At 40.9% G+C, this 23,855-nt stretch overlaps 1 protein-coding gene across 10 annotated transcripts; it reads left to right on the top strand.

Annotated features, from left to right (window-relative positions):
- The first annotated feature begins 14 nt into the window (after nucleotides 1–14).
- On the top strand, nucleotides 15–23,579 carry HNRNPA3 (heterogeneous nuclear ribonucleoprotein A3). Of its 10 annotated transcripts, XR_004002703.1 has the most exons (16): nucleotides 15–121; nucleotides 1,250–1,366; nucleotides 5,148–5,250; nucleotides 12,005–12,127; nucleotides 12,217–12,363; nucleotides 12,449–12,659; nucleotides 12,915–13,004; nucleotides 13,087–13,194; nucleotides 13,287–13,370; nucleotides 14,271–14,432; nucleotides 16,775–16,900; nucleotides 16,982–17,051; nucleotides 17,145–20,587; nucleotides 20,674–20,746; nucleotides 21,671–21,739; nucleotides 22,455–23,579. XR_004002703.1 is itself a non-coding variant. In XM_030580933.1 (13 exons), the coding sequence occupies exons 3-12, from the start codon at nucleotides 5,185–5,187 to the stop codon at nucleotides 17,032–17,034; spliced, it is 1,170 nt and encodes a 389-aa protein (XP_030436793.1). In that variant the 5' UTR covers nucleotides 15–121; nucleotides 1,250–1,366; nucleotides 5,148–5,184; the 3' UTR covers nucleotides 17,035–17,051; nucleotides 20,674–23,579. The 10 variants fall into 10 exon arrangements, 1 of the variants encoding a protein (XP_030436793.1); XR_004002705.1 differs by lacking the exon at nucleotides 21,671–21,739; XR_004002702.1 differs by having other exon boundaries at nucleotides 21,671–23,579.
- Nucleotides 23,580–23,855: the final 276 nt, after the last annotated feature.

Genomic DNA, 23,855 nt, shown 5'->3' with positions numbered 1-23,855 from the left:
ACTGAGCGCACGCGCTGTCTCGGGCCCGCCTTCTCTTTTCACGTGACCCCTCCTCTCCTCTCCCTCTCGGCTCCATATTGAATTTGAAACTGAAGGAAACGAGCCTGGTCACAAAATGGAGGTAATCGGTGCCGCGTGGAGGGAGCGGGGCTGCTGTCTGGCCAGACACGAAGGAGGGGTAGTGAAGTCGCCTCCCCGCGCGCTGTTTTCGTGCCCGGCCGGGCTCCAGGCGGGTGGATTTGGGACGGGAGCGTAGGCAGCTGGGTGTGTCGGGCAGGCTGGCGGCAAAACGGCCCTACTTCCCCCCAGTTCCTCCGAACGGTTCCCCCCTCCCCCGAGCCAGCCGCCTCGGTTCTGCGAAATAGCGCACTGACCGAGGGTGGGGGGAGGGCTGCGCTTCATACTCCAGCCCCTCAAGCAACAGGGCTGCGGCCGCCATTTTGCCGCCTCGTGAGCACTCTACTCTCCGGGGATGGGGGGGGGAGGGAGGGAGCTTCACACTATGGGCCCGGCCAGGAAAGAGCAATGCTCGTAATATCTCCCCCGCAGGGAGGGTGGGGGTGGAGAGTGAGACCCGGGCCCCCCAGTAAAATCCCCCCCGCTCGCAGCCAAGGGAGGGGCGTAATTTCCAGCAGTGCTCCCTCTCCCGGCATCGACAAACACTCTCCAGTCGGCACCCGGGAAAGCGGCTGTTCCAGCCTAAGCCCGGGGATGGGGAGCGATAAACAACCCCCAACCCACAGCTGCAAAATGCCACCCTGCGGTCTCCCATCCTCCCCCCGGTAGAGACAACCGCAAAATGCCATCCTTCTCACTGGGGGAGAGACTGGTATACGTGACGCCTCCAGAATAGGCTGGCAGTTGCACCTACAGCAACACAATCCCCACTGTCCCCAGGGAGAGACAAACGTCTAAAGCCGAAGTCTGGCCCAGCCACCAGAAACAAACAACATGCAGCTGCCACGAGTCTGGGAATAGACACAAAGGAAGAGTCTCTCCTACGGAATCTGATCCAAAGCCCGTTGAAGTCAGTCAGACTCCCATTGACTTCAGTAGATTTTTGGATCCGGCCTACTCTGAGAATAAGATACAAAGCAGATCCTACTGCTACCCATGGAAGATCCTGTAATGCCCCAGCTGTTGGAGAGAACTATTGCACAACCGTTCCTTTCTCAATCCATTGGGGAGGGATGTGGGTATCCCTGCTCAGTAAAAACTCACAGCAAGATTCCACCACTCCGTTTCTCAGGTATCCAGGCCTGAAGCATGTAAAAGCAACTAGAAGAAAGGGAGAACCTGGCTGCCTCCATTAGTAACTGCTACTGCATAAGAGGCAGAGAAGAAAATCCAGACAGTAGCATAACAGGTCAGAATAACTTTCTGTGTAAGCGATTGTTTTAATTGCCTTAAGGATGTTGAACAGTTTGCAAATGGTAGGGGAGCTGTCCTGCTGACGTTGAACAGTGTGGATCATGATTAATATAGCTTGAAAATCCATGGTGTACCGTATCAAATATTTTCCTGCTCTTCACAAGTGATAATGCTGCTTACATTGGGAATGGGTTGTCTGCAACAGTGTAAACCGTTTACATAGTGTCATGAACAGAACTAAAACCGAGCTAGAAACAATGTTTTAAAGGAATCTTCTTCAGATACATTTGCAATATATTATCCTTGTCAGAACTGTCTTAACTACAGCTGTGTTTAAATGCAGTGCCATAAGTTTCTGTGAAACGCACTGTAGACATAGTACTGCCCAGTGTCATGCATGTTGGCACTTCTGCTTATTGCAAGCCTATCAGGCCTGCCTGCATCCCAGTTGATACCTCATGCATTCAACTGGCCTCTAAGCCAGGAGTGGGCAAACTTTTTGCCACGTTGGAGGTTGCAAAACTGTATGGAGGGCCGAGTAGGGAAGGCTGTGCCTCCCCAAACGGCCTGGTCCCTGCCCCCAACTTCCCCCCTCAGAACCCCTGACCCTAACTGCCCCCAGGACCCCATCCCCTATCCAACCCCCCCTGCTCCCAGTCCCCTGACTGCTCTGACCCCTGTCCACACCCCCGCCCCTTGACAGGTCCCCTGGGACCCCACACCTATCCAACCCCCCTATCCCCATACCTCTATCCACACCCCTGCACTCTAACAGCCCCCCTCCCCCCTGTCCCCTGACTGCCCCCTGGGACCCTCCACCCTTTATCCAACCCCCCCGACCCCCTTACTATGCCACTCAGAATAGCATGTCTGGCAGCTGCACTGCCTGGCCAGAACTAGACGCACTGCTGGCAGGTGCGCACAACCCTGCGCCCAGAGCGCTGTCCGTGGGGTGGCATAACTGCTAGGAAGGGAGGACAGCGGGGGAGGGGCCAGGGGCTGGTCTCACTGGCCGGGAGCTCAAGGGCCAGGCAGGACAGTCCAGCGCGCATGCTGTAGTTTGCCCACCTCTGCTCTAAGCAGACAGTAGTAGTTCCTCCTGGTCTCCTGTGTTCATTGTGGTACCAGATTTCAGGCAGCCTTCTCCACCCCTCCTGCTAGTGCTGGCCTGCATAGAGCCTAGCTAGTGGTGACAACAGCTGCTGATAGGAAAGTGAGGGGATTTAGAACCTTAAAAAGGCACAGTAGAGGTCTAAAAGTGGGAATAGATTGGGGAATCTCCCACACCTCTAACAACTCCTCCAGGCATGTGCTTGAGTGCATCAAAACCTACCCATCCTCCCCTTTGGCAGTCCCTGACTGCCTCCAATTCCTGGTCTCACCACCCACCTCCTCCAGTTACCCATAATTTCCTATGTTCTTCAGAAGCAAGGAATAGACTCATATTTTTTCTAACACCTGCTCTGAGGAATCTTGAGAGAGAAATTGACTTTCACCTCTGAAATGGCATACATGGAGCTGCACAAAACTTAGCATTGAGGTAGACAGCATTTGAGGACAATAGAGAAGCTCTGATGGTACTTTCTAAATGCTCCTATAAAAGCTTTTGTTTCTAAACAGGATAGGTTGTTTTAAATCACAATGTTTAAATATTGATTAAAATCTGATCAAATTAAAGTTTGGTTTAAATCTTGTCTCTTCTTAGTTTACAGAATAAAAGTTCATTCTCAATGTAGAATCAGCTTTTATAATGCATACATTAAACGTTTTGACTGTCTATCTAAAAAGCTAATAGTTCAGTTTGGTAACTTGCATATGTGATGGTCAAGCAGTTACTTGGTTTACTAATCACATTTTTCAAATACCATTGTTGGAATAAACGTAGAATTGCTCCTGATTTACTAGATTCTACATTGCTATATTTTGCCGAATGTTAGAATTAAATCTTAAACCAACATACAATATTAAAACTATTTTTCCCTTTATTGGGGATTCCTATATTAGTAACAAAATGGGATATGGGCTAATTTTAGATTATTGTTACTTCTTGCCCCATGAAGAACTGTACATCTGACTCTTACTAACTGGCATCTCTGCCTTTCCCAGGATATTCTTCAGTGGCTGAAATAAAAAAAAAAAAGTACATGGAAATCACTGATCTATATATATCCTGTAAAAGACAATATATAAAAGCTAGGTTTAGTAAACTGACTGAATTATCACCAGGGCAGAGAGAAACTGGCCTTGTGTTTTCAGCTTATACTTTACTCTCACTTTGGAATACATTTACTAGAATATTTCACTGTTGAATAGATTATACTGTAAATTTCGTCTGGTGACTAGAAAGATGTTGACTAAATCTGTGTGCAGTTGTTTCCAGCTATTCATTTAAAAGTGTAGAGGAAATTGGGGGCCTAAACTTCAGTGTTAACTGAAATAGCCAAGGAGCAGAGGAGACATGCTGCCTTTCACTTGTTAAAGGACAATAATCTAGTACAGGGGTTCTCAAACTTCATTGCACCATGACCCCTTTCTAACAACAAAAATTACTACATAACCTCACAAGGAGGGACAGAAGCCTGAGCCTGCCCAAGCCCCACTGCCTGGGCTGGGGGAAAATGGGGGAAGCAAAGTCCAAGGGTTTTAGCCCCACAGGGGGGTGGGGGAGGGCTATAACCTGAGCCCCACTACCCAAGGCTGAAGCCCTTGGGCTTTGGCTTCAGCTTCAGCCCTGGGCCCCATCAAATCTAATGGCAACCCAGGGGACTCCATTAAGGGTCCTGACCCCCTTTGGGGTCCCGACCCACAGTCTGAGAACCGCTGATCTAGCACATGAGTTCAGTCACTTTTCAATCTTGAAGATTGTCTTGTTGACTACTTCCCTTATTTGTGACTGTATGTGCCCTTGGTAACTGTAAGCAATTGCTTACAAGACGGATATTAAAAATGTTACAGGTTTTTAGCTTTAATTAAACTTGCAACGGGAAACAAAGATGAGGCAAAACCATGTGACCAGTTGTATTCCACATACAGATCACTAGTGGTCAGCTGTCCACAGTTTTGGACTTTTCTGAACTAGCAGAAACCCACAGTGGCATTGAGGATACTTGCATTAATGTCTAAAGTAAAGCATTAGAGCAATATTTGCTGTTATGGCAATGGTTTTTCCCGCATTATAGTGCTCCAGTCTTGTAGGCTACTTACTCAGTGAGTAGAACACAAGGGAAACCTACTCAATAATCCTGTTAATAAACAATATTTGTTAAATATTGGAGGCTTTAAAGCAGTGGCAGGCAACCTGCGGCTGGACAACAATTTACCCTGATGGGCTGCAGGTTGCCCACCACTCCTTTAAAGGATATCAGAAACAGAATCTAAGACCAGAAATGAAATTTTATGTAGTAAGATGAATATCATATGTTGACTGTGATAGCTATGCAACAGCAGTCAGATTTCATGGTGCTTTAAAAATCAACTGAAACTTTTTTCAGACCTCACTTCCCCAACTAGCAGTTAGAGTAACTATCTTAAAAATAATCTAAAGGTTAAAGACAAAAAATAAATCCTGTTGCATCACTCTTCCTCTACACTTCCATCTTCTGTCTCATAACATGTTCTTCTATTATTTTTTAATAGAGCTTTACTCCACTGCCATACCCTGCCCCTCTTAGTAAAGCCACTTGTTTGTTCCAGCCCATGGAAAGGCTTTTTCTTTACGTATGGGGAAGAAAAAGACCCACAGAGGTAAATACTGACTCATACTGCTCCTTTCCTAGGTTAAAAGGAGCAACTGAGTTAGTGCATCCTTCGAAAATGTCTGGGATCAAAGAGGAGAGAGATATTGAAGACTACAAGAGGAAAGGAAGAAGATCTTCACAGGTAGAGTGTTTCCTTTATTTCTTAAGTTCATTCTGGTTCTCCTATACAGGTAGATGAAAGAGTCTTGTCTGTCTGAATGTTTCAATGCGAGTTATTTAACAACACTTCTTCAGCATTCATGCCTGCTCTGCTCTGTTAACTTGTTTAGACACTCCCATCCCTTGCATTACAAATACCGAAACAAAACAGGGTCCAAGCAACAAACTTGTTTGCTAAAATGTTATTTATAGTTTATTACTTCTCAGAGTCTATCCTGTAGAATGAGATAAAATCTGTACTTCTATTCTGTTACTATAACAAAATTTATCTTACAAATGTCCTCAAAGATGCTAATTTTCACTATTGATTGAGATGTTTTCTGCTTTACTGCTTATGGTTTCAGGAGCATCAGCAGTAAATTAATGAATTCTTGATCTTATTCAGAATTCCTTCCATTGCTCTCAGTCAGAGGGAAGACAAGCTATCTGTAACTAAAATGAACAATTCCTTACAACCTCTGAGAATGGAAGTGAGACTATACCTTGTAAAAGTGACAACTTCCCTATCCAGGTCCCTTGGCATTTTTAGTCCTGAGAAAAGACTTAGTTTTTGTAACCTTTCCTTATAGGTCAGGTTTTCTAAACCTTTTATCACTTCTGTTCCTCTCTTTTGGACTTGCTCCAATTTACCTGCATCTTTCCTAAAATGTGGCACCCAGAACTGGATCCAGTACTCCAGCTGAAGCCTCATCAATGCCAAGTAGAGTTGAAATATTACTTTCTGTGTCTTATGTACAACACTCCTGTTAATACACCCAAGAATATTAGCCTTTTTAAACTTCTTCATCTTGTCTCATTCAAGTTGATCTATTATCCCCCTCCCCCCGATCCTTTTCAGCAGTACTACCCTCTTGCCATTTCTTCCCCATTTTGTAGTTGTGCATAAGGCTATTTTGTACCAAAAATGGTCCTTAAACCTTTTTAAAACAATACCATAACTATTACATTCTATCCAAAGATGCAAAAAAGTAACATCAATTGCTCAGTCTCTGAACCCACAAGCGAAAAACGAGTTTAATGGTCATTTTAGGGCTGCAGATTTCATGGTGGTGAAAATGTTATGGATGTGGTTTCTCTGACTTCCATGCAGGAAGGCTTTAGGTGAGTTGGTCTGCCAGCCTGGTGAAGAGGGGAGGCCCTGAGGATGGGGCATGTCAGAGCAAGTCTGTCCCACGTTCGTCCTTTATTGGTGGCTCCTATGGCCTGGTTCTCCATTCAGGGCTTTGCAACATGGGCACAGGGTCACAGTGCCATCATGACTGAGGAGTGACCAGGCCAAACCTGAGTGCTGATGTGATTCCATGTAATAGATTGCACTATCCAGAGCAGGGAGCCGGGCTAAGTCCTACAGGATGTAGGAGCTGCTATTGGGATGAATGTAAGGCAGGCTTGCTCTTCAGCCTCCATCCCCTTCCTCATTGGGCCAAGATTAGAGTTGCTGTGCAGAAGATAATGATTCTGTTGTGGATGTCGGTGGCCCCTCAGCAGGGCGAGGAGAAGAACATGACAGAGGAAAGGCCGGAGATGCTTGCCTATAATTTAAAAGATACTGTGTTAAAGTATTGTATAAAAATCACAACCTGTGGCTTTTACTAAATTTATCATGAATGGGCTGATTTTCTTGATTAAAAATGCCATAACATCTGCAGCCAGTTTTACAGAGGACAAGTCTCTCCACCAGTCTGTCACTGTCAGTCTTATTTTTGGTCTCTGGAAATACTTAGGGATTGAATTGGCTTGGAGATTGAGCTGCAGTATTTTATTCTTAGCTAGGGTTGGTCCCTGCAGATCAGTTGGTATATGCTGTCGGTGGCAACACAAGCTTCTCCACCGTTCTGATCTGCATGTCTCTTTTTTTGTTTGTTTTTTCCCCTGTTGATAAAGAATATTGATATCTGGGGCTGTGAAAACAGCACCTGTAAGTAATCTGGGAAAACTCTAAAATCTAAGTGTTTCTTGGAAGCTGTTGTGCTCTAAATATGAAACAAGTGAACTGGTGTTGGAGCTGCAATAGCAAATTACGTTTTGGGAAGCATTTAAGTGCTTTTTAATCTCCAGTGGCTAACTTTCGGTGTCTCCAGACAAAGCGTAGGATTGTCATGGAGTGCTGTGCGGGCTTGCGGGGCGGTGGTTTCCACATGTAGGTGGAAATGCTAGGATCTGGGGGTGCCTGTACAAAGCAAAGACAGAGACTTAAGGAAGCGGCTTGTTCGCACTCGGCCATGTCTTGTATTTCGCCCCTCCCTCAAGCGCTCCTGTTGTGGCTGCTTAATACAACTAGCCAGGGGGCTCCAGACAGAAAATGTTGGTCTCGCATACGGGGCCAGAGATGCTGCTCCCACAGGAGAAAGAGCAACAGGCTCTCTTCCTCCTCCCCTTGCCAGTAAGCGGCAGCTTGGTGCGCGCGCTGGTTTCTAGCCCGCCTTCCTCCTATCACGTGATCCCGCTTTCCTCTCTGCTCCATATTGAGGCGAGGGTGAACGCGGCGGCTCGTGTCCGGTCACAAAATGGAGGTAACCGCCGCCGTGTTAGCGCTGCGCCGAGAGAGCGTGGCAGCTGGCCTAGACTGCAGGAAGGGTGGGGGAGGCGACTGGCGGCGGAGCGTGCCCCCTGGGGCGGGTCGCAGCGGAGACTGGCCGCTCCCGTTCCGGAATGCGCCCCCTGAATAGGCGTCTCGGCGCGGCGAAATGGCGCGCAGGCCCGCAGTGTGGTCTCGGGGGAGGCTACCCTTCCTCTATGCAAGGAGCTGCGAGCGCCGGTGCTGTGTTTCCTCTCCATTGCAACCATCTGCTCGTGGGGGGCAGGGGAGAACAGGCTGAACGTAGCTGACAGGAGTATAATATTCAGCATAATCCTCAATCTTGGAGACTAACACCACAGTCCATCCCACACACGCGTGAGGGACAATCCTGATCCCATCTCCAGGAAACTAACCTCTAGAAAACCCCAGCCATCTGTCCCCAGAGAATGAAATTCTTTAACAAGGTAGCACTGTTTCCCAAGCGACGAACTCCCAGGAAAAAAAATCTTCCTGGAGAGCTTTCTCTAAAATAGAAACAGCCCCCTTTCAGAACTCTCTTGCATTAAAAAAAGAGAGAGAATGACCAGAAGGAGAGTGCAGTACCCAGCAAAATATTTCCTGCCTCAAGGAGAAACTAATACACCAAGATCTATTCCTTCTTGCCAATACATAAGAAATCCCAAGGAAAGACTGCAGTTCCTGCAGGAACGGGGGGGGGGGGGGGGGCGAAGGGAGGGAAGAGAAAATGACATAGCAATATTTCCCTTCCACCAGGAATGACTCTTTTCGGTTGTTCTCCAGTCAAATTCCTGGAGCATAGATAAGACCTGATTTTCTCTTATTTGTATTAAAATGGCAAGTCTGATACATGTTGAACAACAAAAGGGATCAGGTCTACTTTTTCTTTTTGTAGGTCCCTTTTAACAAAGGAACCCAGCTCAGTTTCTCTGTTGGCAGGCTGAACTGCCAAACAAAATACATGTTGAGAGAGCTTTTCTTCACACTTCTTTTGCTCCAATACTGTGAGCAGGCACTTTTGAAATACTCAAGACCTTTACTTATTATTTCTGTAAATTCAGTGCCTGCTAAGACTGAAAACAGACAGGCACAGCAGGGAAAGGAGTGTGTGTACATATACAATCACAAACAAAGCTGGCTAATGTAAATGTAAAAAACATGTTGTAGGTTAAATACTGACTCTTCAGCATATGTCATGTAAAATTATGAATGCTGCTGATTACATTATATTGCAGTTACTATGAAGCAGTAATTACACCATGATTAAACTTGAACCTTTACAATTTTTAAATACAAATGTAATTAAAGTATTTGGCGTAAAGGTACTAAAATATTTTCAGTCTGGACCATTTAAAGTATTTCATGAACCATGTCTCCCTCTTGTAGTCACAGGACCTCTGAAACCCTCCCTCCACCTTCTACTTAACCATTACATAGTATTTTTATGGTAACTTAGTTGTTTAAAATATAAAACTAATTCTGGGGGGACGGAGGGGATGCTTTTGGCTATCTATAGAGTTTTCTCATCTGAAAATGAGCCAGCTCTTCATGAACCACCAGCCATTTGTCTTTGCACTATAGTTTGGAACTCACTTAACTGAGTATTTCCCAGAAGTGGTACAAAATTCAGTCTTAAGCCTTTGTTTGCTAAGCAGTCTTGAATAAATAACTTATAAATATGTTGTCCTTCAAGGCAGCCATATTGCATTCATTCAAAGGGAAATACGTTTTTTTTTCTGAAAAGCCAAATGACCTTCCCTAACCTGAGAGCAGGACTGGAATGCTCCACTTGCAGATTGGAGTGGCAGATCACATCTATCTGAGGCCAGGGTTACTTGATCCATATAAAGAACAGGAGTACTTGTGGCACCTTAGAGACTAACAAATTTATTTCAGCATGAGCTTTCGTGAGCTATAGATCCATATAGTTGTACGTACAATCAGCCATCCTTCAGCTTGCCCTGTGTCTGTTCCACATTAGCCTGCAGATGCAGTGATCCCTCATGCACATCCCCACTGTAGGGCTTTAATTGTGCACAGGGCCTTGTCCAGCACTCCACTCTGGAGTGTTTCCTATTTTGTGACTGTGCTTTCATAAACATTAAAATATTCATCTTCTGCTTTTCCTACATGAGCTGTTGTATGAGTTGCCCAGTAGGCTTAGAGATGTAATCAACTTGAAAAACACTCTTTAATTTTTAACCTGCTGTGTAATTTTAGTAAAACCTGTGGTTACAATATTTGGTAAGTTTGCAAAAAAAAAAAAAAGTTGTACATTGTCAGCACTTAGTCAGTTATCTCCTTCATTGCTTAAATCGCTTGAAACTGATAGGAAGGAGAAAACCCCTTATGTCTTTAAACTTAATCAAAATTCAAAATGTATTGTTAAAGCAGTGGTTCTCAAACTTTTGTACTGGTGACCCCTTTCACACAGCAAACCTGAGTGTGACCCTCCCTTATAAATTAAAAACACTTTTTTTTTTTTTTTTATATTTAACACTTTTTTTTAAATGCTGGAGGCAAAGCGGTGGAGGCGGATAGCTCACGAACCTCCCCCGTGTAATAACCTGGTGACTCCCTGAGGGGTCCCAATCCCTAGTTTGAGAACCTCTGGGTTAAAGAATGCCCTGAGAAGCTGCACTGTGGAAAACTAAACTCTGCATTTAATTTTAATAGCTCACATTTAAAATTCAGCTCAACTAAAGTAGAAACAAGCTTTTCCTTACTTTTGCTTTCTAATACAGTAGTTGTTCCTCCAGCTTTAACCTTGTTTCATGGGCCCAGCTCAAGAAAGCATTTTGGGGCCAATTTTTCACAGCACTGTTAGACTGTGTTTCAAGATACTTGACAATGTGGCCTTTTAGAAATATGTTTGAACGAAGACCTAAAGTAAGCTTACACTTAATTCAAATTTCCAAAAATGTCTTAAATTTGATCTATAAAAATAAGTCCTAGAAACATGTTCTAACATTACCTAAATGTTCTTTAAAAATACTTGTAATTGCTTCACTAATTTGTATAAGATTCACATTTTAAGAGCTGTCTTCACATGTCCATGCAGCTTTTTGAAGCAATTGAACAAAATCTGTTCTTAAACTTACACCTTCAGGTAAAGCAGATCAACTCTGCCATATAGACAAGACCTTGTTTTACTCTTGGATAAGGTGTGGGGCTACAGTGCTTTTTGTTATACACCTCTACCCTGATACAACACTGTTCTCGGGAGCCAAAAATATCTTACTGCGTTATAGGTGAAACCACGTTATATCGAACTTGCTTTGATCTGCCAAGTGCACAGCCCCACCCCCACGCCCCGAGCTCTGCTTTACCATGTTCTATCCAAATTCATGTTATATTGGGTTGCATTATATCAGGGTAGAGGTGTACTTTCAGCCTAACATAGCTAATGGCTGTTGATGGATGGAATTGTTGCTGTCTAGTCAGGCTGGCAAAAGAGACAATTGAAGCTTCCTATAAGAAAGCCTTTACAACTTTGTTTGCCTCTGTACAGGGGCAGAGATGCTCAAAAAGTGACTGTTTTTGTGTGTGTGTGTTGGACTTCTTTTTTTAAAAAAAATCTTAGTTTTTGGTTGTTTATCTTGAAAGACCCCATTGTCTGAAAATTGGGCCCCTTTATAGTGTGGGCTCCCAAGTCACTGGTCACTTAAATCTAGCAAAACAGCATGTTCTCAGACCACTGAGACTCTGATCTTCAGTTCCTTGACAGTGCCTTTTGGCTTGATGTCTTGCTTTATTTTTAACCCTGTAGAAGTTATTTGCCAGTGTATAGTGGTGACTCACTTATAATGAAATCCATAGGATATAGTTCCTGAGACTTGCAGGTCAAATAGTATTAATATGCCATAGATATTTGGATACACTTTAAAAATAAACTTTTGATACTCTTGTATCTAGCTATCGGTAGGACCAAACTTGTAATACTAAAATTCAAAACAAAGTTCTAGCCTGCTACACAAAACCACACATCACTAAAGAAGCTAACCAGTGGAATTACGTACACCTATTCTTCACCAAATGTTAAACGTGAACAGAAAGCTTTTTATTTAAATATGTTATGAAAAAAACTCAGAATTGTTAATAATGCTACCAAACTTGTTAACTTTACAGGACACAAGTGTTTGTTGTAGCTTGCTGAGAAGATGTCTTGTTTTTGCAGGGCCATGACCCAAAGGAGCCAGAACAGTTGAGAAAACTGTTCATTGGAGGCCTGAGCTTTGAAACAACAGATGATAGCTTAAGAGAACATTTTGAAAAATGGGGCACGCTCACAGACTGTGTGGTAAGTTGTCATAAATCAAAAAATGTTTGTGAAACAATGTAAATATCTACATGTAGTAAGGTGATACTGTGTCTCTTATGCTCTTGTAGGTGATGAGAGACCCACAAACAAAACGTTCCAGAGGCTTTGGCTTTGTGACTTACTCTTGTGTGGAAGAGGTAGATGCTGCAATGAGTGCTCGACCACATAAGGTTGATGGGCGTGTGGTCGAGCCCAAGAGAGCAGTTTCTAGAGAAGTAAGTCATAACTTAATTTGTACTGAGTATATATTTATATTTCTGATGACTTCTTAAGTACTAAATATAGTTTCTGACCTTCTAGGATTCTGTAAAGCCTGGAGCACACTTAACAGTAAAGAAAATATTTGTTGGTGGAATTAAAGAAGATACAGAAGAGTATAATTTGAGAGACTACTTTGAAAAATATGGCAAGATTGAAACCATAGAAGTCATGGAAGACAGGCAGAGTGGAAAGAAAAGAGGATTTGCTTTTGTAACTTTTGATGATCATGATACAGTTGATAAAATTGTTGGTATGTGACTATTATAGAATGTGAAATTACTTGAAATAGTGTAACTGATTTTACACAGATCTGAACCATGCATGGAATGTATTAGTAAGCAAATACTTGACTGAAAGCAAGCTGCAAGAAATATATTGTATGAGCTAAGATAAAGTGTAATCTTTGCTTTTAACCTATGCTTATGTTTTTACTAAAGCTTTGTGTAGCTCATGTTCTGGTGAACAGTGAAAACGAGAAACTATTTCAAAATTGTTTGTTTTCTAGTTCAAAAATATCATACTATAAATGGACATAATTGTGAAGTGAAAAAAGCACTTTCCAAGCAAGAGATGCAGACTGCTAGCTCACAGAGAGGTGAGTTTGGGGTGGTGCATAATGGGATATTTTTACATAGATTAGTTTGCATTTCATTTAATATATGTAAAATATCTTGTAGGTCGTGGGGGTGGCTCAGGCAACTTCATGGGTCGTGGAAGTTTTGGAGGAGGAGGAGGAGGTGGTGGTGGTGGAAACTTCAGCCGAGGAGGAAACTTTGGTGGCAGAGGTATATGATTGAGACTTTCATATTTCATCAAAATAAGACGTTGGCTCAACCAGACTTGTATTTGTTCATGAAAACCTCTTTTTTTGGTCCAGGAGGCTATGGTGGCGGCAGCGGTGGTGGTGGTGGGAGAAGTGGAAGCTTTGGGAGTGGTGATGGATATAATGGATTTGGCGATGGTAAGCATATCCTAATACCGTTTGATCAGAACTGGCTTTGGACTTTGGAAAGTGAGGTTATTTTGGCAGGGATTGTTTACTTGGATATTGTGCAATATGAGTTGAATGACATCCTTTGATATTTTTTTTCCAGTGCAATTACATCTTCCCTAAAGATGAGCAAGCTAGTTAAAATGAAACTGATCCGAGTGTAAACTGAGCCTTAAACTGTCAACATTTAAGTAAATGATAGTCAAATATTCATTGAGTGAAAACAGTTAAATGAAAGTTAACTTTTTCTAGTCCCTATGCCTGCTATTGGCTGAAACCTCAAGGGTCTGATACGACAATATTACATGAAAGTTGACTCAATATCTGAGGTTCATATGTAAAAGATTTCATAAACTTGTAATCTTAGCAGACTTGGGTTTAGATAGGCATCCAAACCCATGGCGGGACAGAACTTCTGGAAGTTGTCCATCAGCAAGATGTGTAAGTGGGACTTCTGCCTCTGAAAACAATAGAGGAAATAGAACAGTAGACCATTTTAGACCTGATCTTCCAAACACATGTAAAGTAGTCACATTGAGTTCACTGGTCTACTCTTGTGTGTAAAGTTACTTCCCAAAGAAATGTTTGCAGGATTTGTCCCTTGCACGGTATGTTGATTTGTACCTTTTTCAGTATGCCTCATATAAAAGCAAGAAAACCTGGCAGCGATGCAAATATAATTAAAGCTACTTTATTGCTTTTAGTACAGACATATAGACTAATGTGTTGTGACTTACCTAGCTATTAATTTATCAAAGAATATTCTTGTAGCTGAAGCAGCTTTAGCATTTCAGTTGCAGCATACGTAATCTTTCTACTTAAATCTGTACCCAGTTTTTTTTGGTACACTGACTAATTTTTCTTTTTTAGGTGGGAACTATGGAGGTGGCCCTGGTTACAGTAGTAGAGGGGGTTATGGTGGTGGTGGAGGAGGACCAGGATACGGAAACCCAGGTGGTGGATATGGTGGTGGTGGTGGTGGAGGAGGAGGTGGATACGATGGTTACAACGAAGGAGGAAATTTTGGTGGCGGTAAGCAGATCTTTAAAATATAGCCTATAGCTCACAAATCTAAACTATATAGAACCTAAAATTATGGGATATAGTAATGATTCTAGAAATGACAGACGTTAGGGTTTTAATCAACATAAGGGTATTGCAATGGGGGTAAGCAAACTCTTTTGTTTATACTTAATTGTACAATCTTCCATTGCTCAGGAATTTTATATAAGAGCAATGACCATAATTTTTGGGGTGCAGGGGGGAGTAGCAAATAGAGGAGAGACTTTCTTCTGAGGTCTTGAGCAAGGAGGAGTAGAGAATTCCCAGGACTATGCTCAACTTAATATATCAAAATCCTGTATAACATGGCATGAAGGTATTTAGTTTAATCTTTCATAACCTCCACTACTGCTATTTTAGCCAGAAAGTTTAAGATACGAAACTTCCCTTCCTCCATTCTGTGACCTCAGCAAGGTTTGAACATCAGAGTCTGTATAAGACATTTAAATATTAACACTAAGTATTTCAGTTTGTTGCATTTTCTTTAATTAGAAAATGGATGCAAAATTACTAATTACATTGCAAAAGTCAGGAAATTAGTTGCTACCACTGTCTTGATATGTAAGCTATATTTGAGAATTAAGCTTATTATATTGATGGTTTGAGGCTAAGTATTAATAAAGGGATTACATGTAGGTTAACTATTAGCAAAAGGTTGCTTTCCTAATAAGACCCTGTGTGTTATAAATGGGTAAAGAAGAGAGGGGTGTCTTCGGCGATATTTCAACTTTTCAGTGTCTATACATGCAGCTTTCAATGAGGACACTCAGTGTTCTTGGTTGTATAATAGTGTATTGAAATGAAGAGCAGATGTACACTACAGGTTCTTGCTAGTATAGCTGTATTGGTCAGGAGAGTGATCCCTGATCAATATAGCTGTGCTGGTAAAAATCCTTACTGTAGGATGCAGGTACACTGACAAAACTGCGCTTTTTGCCAAATGTAACATACATTCCTTGGTGTCTGGAATAAGATATGCCAGCAAAAGCAGTTGTGAAGCTGAACTCATTCTAGGAGCACTCTGCCATTGTACTATACCCCTATAGCTATACCCACAAAGCCCAGCTAGGGCTTGTCTATGGGGGTTGAGTTGCAGTATGCACTAAACCATTGTACTGTAAAATACCTTGTGTAGACTCTGCTAGCATGAGCATAAAGCTACCTAGTTCACATTAATATACTTCTGGCAATGTATGCCACAACTCACTCCTGTAGCCCTGGGGTCTGTGTAGACATGGCCAAAGGATGAGTGCTTCAAAAGATAAGGAAGGCCCTGTCAACATAACCAAAATGTCTTTCCACTAAGTTCAATACAAATTTAGCTAAACTTGGTGATATTAGTTAAGCCACTCCTCCACTGACTTAAGAGCCCCACAACGGCATTGCAGTACTTAAACCAGCTAGGTTAAAGAAACATTAGTTAAATCAGTGCACTTTCTATATATAGACCTGGCCAAAGGCCCCAGTTAAGCACATTCTTAACCATTAATGGCTTGATTAGCCCTGTACTTAACTGGCCTTTTTGGATATAGAATGAGGAGTGGGGCCTGAGTTGGTAGAGTTTGTTTTTCCTATAGTGGGGGAGGGGGAGGAGAGATGCTCTCTTCAGTTTTCTTGGATAACTTCTCTTCTGAGACTGGTTGGTAGCTAGTTAGCGGCTATCAAGGACTTGAAAGGGGTTCATCTTGTTTAACTGTTATCTCTAACTGTAGAACCTTCATCTAGCTATGCTTTTCAGCAACTAATAAAGCAGTATTTTTGTGTTCGTACTATTAGTTTTGCCTTAAAGAGATACTGAATTACAGGTGGAAAACTGTTAATTTTGGGTAATTATGGTTAAGGTACCTCAGTAGAAAAACTGACTTTCTGTGTTAATGGAGGTAGAAATAGGAGTGACATAATGGTGTGGATGCTTGGTCAAAGACAAGGTAGTACATGTTCTCTTTCCCAAGATGGTATTGAAAGTTGGACTAGCATGGGTTAGCATGAGGCTGTGGCAAGCCATATGACCAGAATTTTGTAAGACTTGATTATAAACACTAACTTGTCCACATTCCTCTCCCTCATGAGAAAGTTTAAGACCCATTTCTTTCTTCCCCCTGAATCAGAAGTGATGTTTCATGTTTTTCTTTTTGGGGTGAAGAGAGAACTTCTATGTTGAGGGCTACATTAACTATCAGTTTAGAGTTTGCCTTTCACTTTTGTGGCTTAACTATACAACCTGAGGCCAGTCAGTGGGGTTCTTCAGGTTTTTATGTTTGAAGCTGTCTTTGGTAAATTTGGGATGATTAAAAATAAATAATTTGTTTCAGGTAACTATGGTGGCAGTGGAAACTATAACGATTTTGGCAATTATAGTGGGCAACAGCAGTCAAACTATGGACCCATGAAAGGAGGTGGCAGTTTTGGTGGCAGAAGCTCAGGAAGTCCCTATGGTGGTAAATATAACTCTCTTTTTTGAGCAAAAAATTTTAAACACTTGCAAAGAAATTTTACGTAAATATATATGTTACTCGTAGGTGGTTACGGATCTGGAGGTGGCAGTGGTGGCTATGGTGGCCGAAGATTCTAAACAGAACCAGAAAAAGGGTGGGTATATTACACATACACACAGATGACGATGATGATGAAGAATATACAGCTGTTCACTGAGTAATAATTTTCTTATCCTGTATTCAACAGGCTACAGTTCTTAGCAGGAGAGAGAGAGCGAGGAGTTGTCAGGAAAGCTGCAGGTTACTTTGAGACAGTCGTCCCAAATGCATTAGAGGAACTGTAAAATCTGCCACAGAAGGAACGATGATCCATAGTCAGAAAAGTTACTGCAGCTTAAACAGAGAACCCTTCTTGTTCAGGACTGCCATAGCCACAGTTTGCAAAAAGTGCAGCTATTGATTAATGCAATGTAGTGTCAATTAGATGTACATTCCTGAGGTCTTCTATCTGTTGTAGCTTTGTCTCTTTTTTTTTTTTTTTTTTTTTCCTCATTACATCAGGTATATTGCCCTGTAAATTGTGGTAGTGGTACCAGGAATAAAAACCAATTAAGGAATTTTTAACTTTTCAATATTTGTGTAGTTCAGTTTTTCCACATTTAGTTCAGACTTTAACAAAAATAAAGAAATGTAGTTTAGGGTGTTTCTTGTTAATGGAGAAGATTGATGAATTTCTCAATTACCATTTTGTGTTAACTTTAACTGTAGAAACATCTGCTAATTTGTAGTCTAAGAGGTATAGTCTCAATGCATATATGTAACTCCCATTGACATGAGCTTTATATATATGCAAATAGAGAAACATATGTTGCATTATAGTTTTGTATTATTAGGATTGAGTTATTTAAACTAGTGTTTGTGAATGATTAGAATTAAGCTTACTTTCAAATGAAAATTTCAAATTACTTCTTGGTTTGTGCATATTTTTTAATTTGTAGTTCTGTATTACTTAGTGCTGGCTCTGCAAGAAAATAAGGCATGATAAATATTTTAACAAGACTCTCTTTAGCTACATTAAAACTGCCTACAGTCTCATTTTGAGATATGTAGGGGATACCTGCAGTCTCTTGTTCCAGTTCTGGGTGAAGAGGAGATGGACTTGCGTTTACCTTTTTTCAAATTCTTGTAAAGCTCAAAAGGGTGAAACTCAAGTGCCTGTTACCTTAGGGTATGAAGTTAGATATTTTTTGGATGAAATTGTGCTTTGAAGAGAGCAGCCATGATGTCTTTCTCTTGAATTAACTTTCATTTGAATGTGCTGTTGTAGTGAGAGAATAGGTATATGTTGTAAAACAATTTAATGGCTATATGCTTCCTTGTACACACCCTAGGCATTTTTTCTGGACACATCCTTCTGACTTGGAACAAAGAGTAGCACAGGTATAATCCCTGACAGTCTCAGGTAATGCATTAAAAAGCCTCATGATGATGGGCAAACTGTCATAGTTAAAGTATTTTACTTCTGAAGATATGCGTTCAAGTAAGGGATCTAGAGTTATTTAAAAATAAACTTGGTCATATTTTAGTGGCAGGAAGTCTTTTTAGTTCCATTGTTTGGGTTAGATTTGATACCAGTGTCAGTTTGCTTAAGAGACGCCCATAATCAATTCAGATATGATACACTGGATGATGGTGGTGTATCAAAGTGGAATACAAGCAGAGTAACTGGGTAGGTGACAGTAATACTGAAAAGGATCTGGGGGTTATAGTGGATCACAAATGAGTCAACAATGATGCATTTGCAAAAAGGGCTAATATTCTGGGGTGTATTAACAGGAGTGTCTCCATGTAGGACATTTTGGGGTGGGGGGAGAGATGGTGTTAATTGTCCTTCTTTGCTTGGCACTGATAAGCTTCAGCTAGAGCATTTTGTCTAGTTCTGGGTGCCACACTTCAAGAAAGATGTGAATAAATTGGAGAGTTAAGAGGAGAGCAATAAATAAAAGGCTTAGAAAACCTGACATGAGGAAAGGCTAAAAAAACTGGGCATGTTTAGTCTTGGGAAAAGAACATGGAGGGGAGGACCTAATAAGTCTTCAGCAATGTTAAGGGTTTTTACAAAAAGGATGGTAATCAATTTGTTTTCAGTATGTACTGAAGGTAGGACAAGCAGTAATGGGCTTAATCTGCAGCAAGGGAGATCTAGGCTGGATATTTAGGAAATCCTGTTTAACAATAACAATAGTTGAGTTCTGGAATAGGTTTCCAAAATAGGCTCTGGAAAATCCTTTTAAGAAAGAGGATGGTCAAAAACCTATCAAGGTTTACTTGGTCCTACCTCAGCATGGGGGGATGAAGTTGATGACCCCTTTCCTCAACTTGATTTGACTTTTCTCTCAACTCTTGCCAGAGCAGTGCTTTCTGTCATACAGGCTCAGAAGAGTAGGGATACAGTCAGTAGAAGGAAAAACCCCAGACTTTTGACAGTATGTGATGCTCAAATTGCTCTCACCTGTTTCACCTCTCAGTCAATGTGCAGTATAAGGTAAATGCAATTCCAGCACAGGAATCCATCTTCAAAGATGTTATGAAATGGCTTAAGTTACGAACAGTCAAACTACAATAAGTTACTATTTAAGAGGCTGTAGAAGAAATAAAAATCAATAAAATCATTAAGCAATGTTGCCAAACATTGTTATGGGAGTGTTTTCAAATTTCAGAATACTAAAGAAACAAGGAACACTGTCAAGGTTGGTAGGCACCAAACTGGATTTTTTTTCTCATCTGCTCAGGTTTTTCTTGTGGGAATATTCTAAAATGATTTTTTTATCTCTAGTTTTAAAAAAACCCAATTGTCCAGTATCTGCATGAATCCAGACTATAGTAGAATGGCATGCATTGAGATGGGAGTTTGAAAAAGTAGCACTTAAATGAGATACTTAAATAGAGTTCCTTGGAGGTGTAGAGAATGGCCAAACTTTAAAAGGTACATCAAATCTGGCATCTGATCTGGATACTTGCAAAATTGTGGATGAGTTCTGCAGTCACACAACATTTAGATCACTCTTTGACCTGCATGTGCAAATGCTTGTTAACAAGGAGTTGGGTAAACCTGGATCTGGATCTGCATCTGATTGTAGGGAAAGAATTAGGATGGGCTGAGGTAAAGTCTTGACAGTGTTCTTTTTAACAAGGCCTCTGTAGCTGCCCTGTAACACTTACATTAGTTTCAAGACTTGTTTGCAACTTGAAACAGGTTGAAGTCTGCAAGTGACTTGTTCCTAAGTGGGTGGGGTAGCTTAGTTGTGGTATGCAATATGGAAAAGTGTAAGCTGTGAGACAGTGTTTAACCAGCTTTAAGAACCTAGGATGTACTTCTTAGCAAAGTATGGATCAAAGGACTCATAAGACAGGACTTCAGCAGCCTATTGAGTATGGACAAGTCAGCATAATTAAAGAATGACAAGGCAGCAGCAGCAACAGCAGCTTCAACTTCCAGAGAAGTGAAGGCATAAGATACTATGCTGATAGTGAGCAGCTTTCCAAAGGCTAGTTAAATCTGCTGAAATATCGAAGAAAGTCTAGCAAGAGTTCTTCACCTTTTGGAACCTCCTTGAGTGATAGCCACTTGAGTTGACACAAAATCAATAGGTCTAGCATTTAGACCTGAAAGGAAGGGCAATGAGATAGGTAAGGTTTGCCTTTAAAAATTTTTCATGAATTAGAATAGTAGTGTTTTTTTTAAACAAGGTAAGAGTAATTTATTTACATTGCAGGTTGAATGAGAAGCTGCAACTTGACAAAATGAGATGTCTTGCATCTCTCTTCAGTTCAGAGGTTTCTGACTAGGTAAGACTTGTCCTGTACAACAAGCATCTGATCATGACCCTTCAACTCACTCCCTTCTAGATTTCCCTGCCCCCTCCTTTTTATTAACTTGTATTGAGCTTTTTCTTAGCTAGGAGAAAAGTGCATTAGCAAATCACAGCATTCGCTGCTCAGAATTAGATATTTTTTGTGGGTGTGAAAGCAGTTCTATATAATTCATTTCTCAACTGTTTGTATCTTGCAATAATATGTGGATCAGTGATTTGAGCAGTGGACTATAGTCTTCCCACTGTTAAGAGAGCTTCTACAAAACCTTTTGACCACCATTCAAAATTGTTTTTAACATGGTGACACTAGAGTATTGCAGATGAAAGCATTCCTCCTATTAACGAGAACAATGATCTATTCCTTTGCAAAAGTTTAGGCTCTCTAATGGCATTAGTAATTAGCAAAGGAAATGACACATCAGGATATGTAGGTCCAGTCTAATTTTTCTTGTCCAGGCAGTTTTTTCCTTAGGATGTCCTATAACAAATAGGGATCACTCAAAGTGGATTTTAGCTCAAAACAACGCTTTTATTTATGTGGAGACAATAAAATAACTTGTTCTATTTTGCACAAGTCCTTGACTGTCTAGGATATTTGCTGTTTTTCTGTGTTCATCTCTCTAGGCCTGAAGTTGTCATGGTGGGGAATATTTCCATTGTAGCCCTTTTTTACACTGGAGTCTAGTACCTATTTTAAATAAAACCTCAGTCAGATAAAATAAGAACTAGTAGATATTTTTACTTGGAACTATTACTGTTCACTGAAAGTAGTCTTCAAGTACAACTCAGCCAGTACTGTCTGCTTAAATTACACTAAAATGAAAAATTCAAATGAATACATTTCACTTAAACAGTTTCAGCTGTTAAGTGTTAATATATGGATTTTGATTAATGCTAGAATCCCACCAGTTGAATCCTGTCAACATCTCCCTGTGAACACCTAAAGATCCAGCCTTTGAAAACTGGTGTGAGTCATTCTTAATTTTATTTAGTTTTCAATGTCTCATGTGATAAGTCTGATTAGAGATTTTTCTACAGAGTTATTTTAGATGGCATGTTTATAAACACCATGAAAATCTCACTTAGTGCATTTTTACAAATTAAATGAATGACAGTTAGTTATTTCCCCCCACTCTAGGTTGAGCCAAGGTTGAAAAGGTAGTTTTGCACTGAGGCAGAAGGTTCTCTATACCATTCATAGAGTACTAGATACCCTTGTTGCATTTGGTGACTAGCATGCTTTCTTAGCCAGAGATTGAAAATTGCTTGTGCCTGCCTGCTGTAACCTTCCCAACCCTGGCTAAGAGGAACCTCTTCTGAATGCACATCATCAACAATGGGTCACTTTCTAGATTAGATCATTGATTTTTTTGCTGCAGCCTGCCCATAGCATCTTCAAGTGCTAAGAACATACGGGGTATCTAGGTATACAGTTCCTGGAAAGTATTTAGTTCAGTTGTAAGATATATAGATTGATATATTGGTGATACTTACGATGACTCCAGAAAATAGCTACAAAACATCAGTCTTTTCTGTAGATTTATGTGCTTTGGAGATTTTCTTAACATTTTAAGTGTAAAGCTTGGATATCCAAGCTTCTGAAATTAGCTTCCCAGTATGCTTATGTAAAATATTGAATTAATTTACTTCTGCTTACTGTCTTCCAATTGCTTATGTTTTAGTTTCATCAGACAAGGAGATGAACTATTTACTTTAAAGAACAGTTGGACAGATGGTATAGCAGAATATGTGAATTTCCAGGTAATATTTACACAGGCACTTTTAAGAGTGAGGATTGTCCTGTTTTCATGGACAACACTTTCCTTTCTCCAAACTGGTTCCAGTATCTGAAGTGGATCCCAAATTTATTTGGTGCAGTTGCTGAACTAGCAGTAGCTGCCATGCTTGTGAACAAGTTTCTAATTGGTTGCTTTGTAAAGTACTTTAGGATACCAAGAGTATGAAATGTGCTAGATAAAATCAGATTATAATAGAGGATCCATCTTAATTTGCGGTCCTTGCTATCAAGGATAAATAGTTACCAGGCATTTGTTTCTACATTGCAACTTACACACACAGAGAGAGAGACTGCATCAAACTGGGCCCGTTGGGAAACAGGACAAAATGCCACCTCCATTCTGTGTGTGGACTGTCCTGTTTCCCAGCGGGCCCAGTTTGATGCAGAGTGAGACTGAAATTTGGTTTGCCACTAGAAACTTTGGAAATCAGTCTGGTTTCCAGTATTTTAATGGGTGGAGGGAAAAGTTGTAGTCCTTCCCTGCATCAGAATGTCATAATGCCTTGTCTTACTGTCTTTTGCTATGTGTTTAAGACACTTTGTACAGCGAATAAAATAACATTTAGTTACTTCACTGGAGTATTCCTTTAAATATCAATCTGATCCCATTTATCAAAGCTTGTATTTTAAAAATATGCTTGAACATAGTGATACCAAGACAGTCTGGGGTATGCTAACTTTCTAATGTATCTGAATGATTCTTTTTCTACTGTGGATGCTGCAGGTTGACTCCTGTACCGCTAAGATAACTTTTTCCTGAACTCAGTGGTGCAAGTCTATCCATCATAGAAGAAAAGTGACCCTTCCATAGAGGATAATGTCACAAGATTTGAAAACAGAAATTAAACCTATAATTAAAATGTCAGATAAAGGCTTAAAGGATAATGTAGTGAAACTGTACAGCTTGCATTCAAACAAGTTTCAGAAAAGAACATCCATAAATGTTAACTATGTATATCAAAGTATTGTTGATAATGCATTTATATGTATTAAAATATTTCTAATTTTCTGTAAATTGTCATGACTTTTTATTAAATCTTTTTTTTTAGTATCTAGTGTGTCAGTAAGATCTCTTATCTTCCTATAGTGCTGTAGAAGTAATTGGATTTAGAGCCATTCAACAGAGGCCTGTGGCCAGAAGCAACCCTTCTAATGCTATTTGACTGGAATGAAATGTGTGGTCTTAATTCAATAAAGTCCTGGTCAGTGTTCGCAACACTTGGAACTGGAGGGGTTGACCAGGAAATGAATTGTCTGCATGGGGATTGGAGAATATAGTAGGTCA

Source organism: Gopherus evgoodei, chromosome 11 (genome assembly GCF_007399415.2).
Source record: "Gopherus evgoodei ecotype Sinaloan lineage chromosome 11, rGopEvg1_v1.p, whole genome shotgun sequence".
NCBI classification, from domain to species: Eukaryota; Metazoa; Chordata; order Testudines; family Testudinidae; genus Gopherus; species Gopherus evgoodei.
Note: the sequence above shows the minus strand (reverse complement) of the source record. Positions and strands in the feature narration are given on the sequence as shown.

Bases quoted from the DNA above. Each gene is read 5' to 3' on its own strand.
- HNRNPA3 (XM_030580933.1), top strand. From the start codon at position 5,185: ATGTCTGGGATCAAAGAGGAGAGAGATATTGAAGACTACAAGAGGAAA. The intron at 12,660-12,914 runs GTATGTGACTAT...TTTGTTTTCTAG, and splicing joins TACAGTTGATAAAATTGTTG to TTCAAAAATATCATACTATA. The intron at 13,195-13,286 runs GTATATGATTGA...TTTTTGGTCCAG, and splicing joins AGGAAACTTTGGTGGCAGAG to GAGGCTATGGTGGCGGCAGC.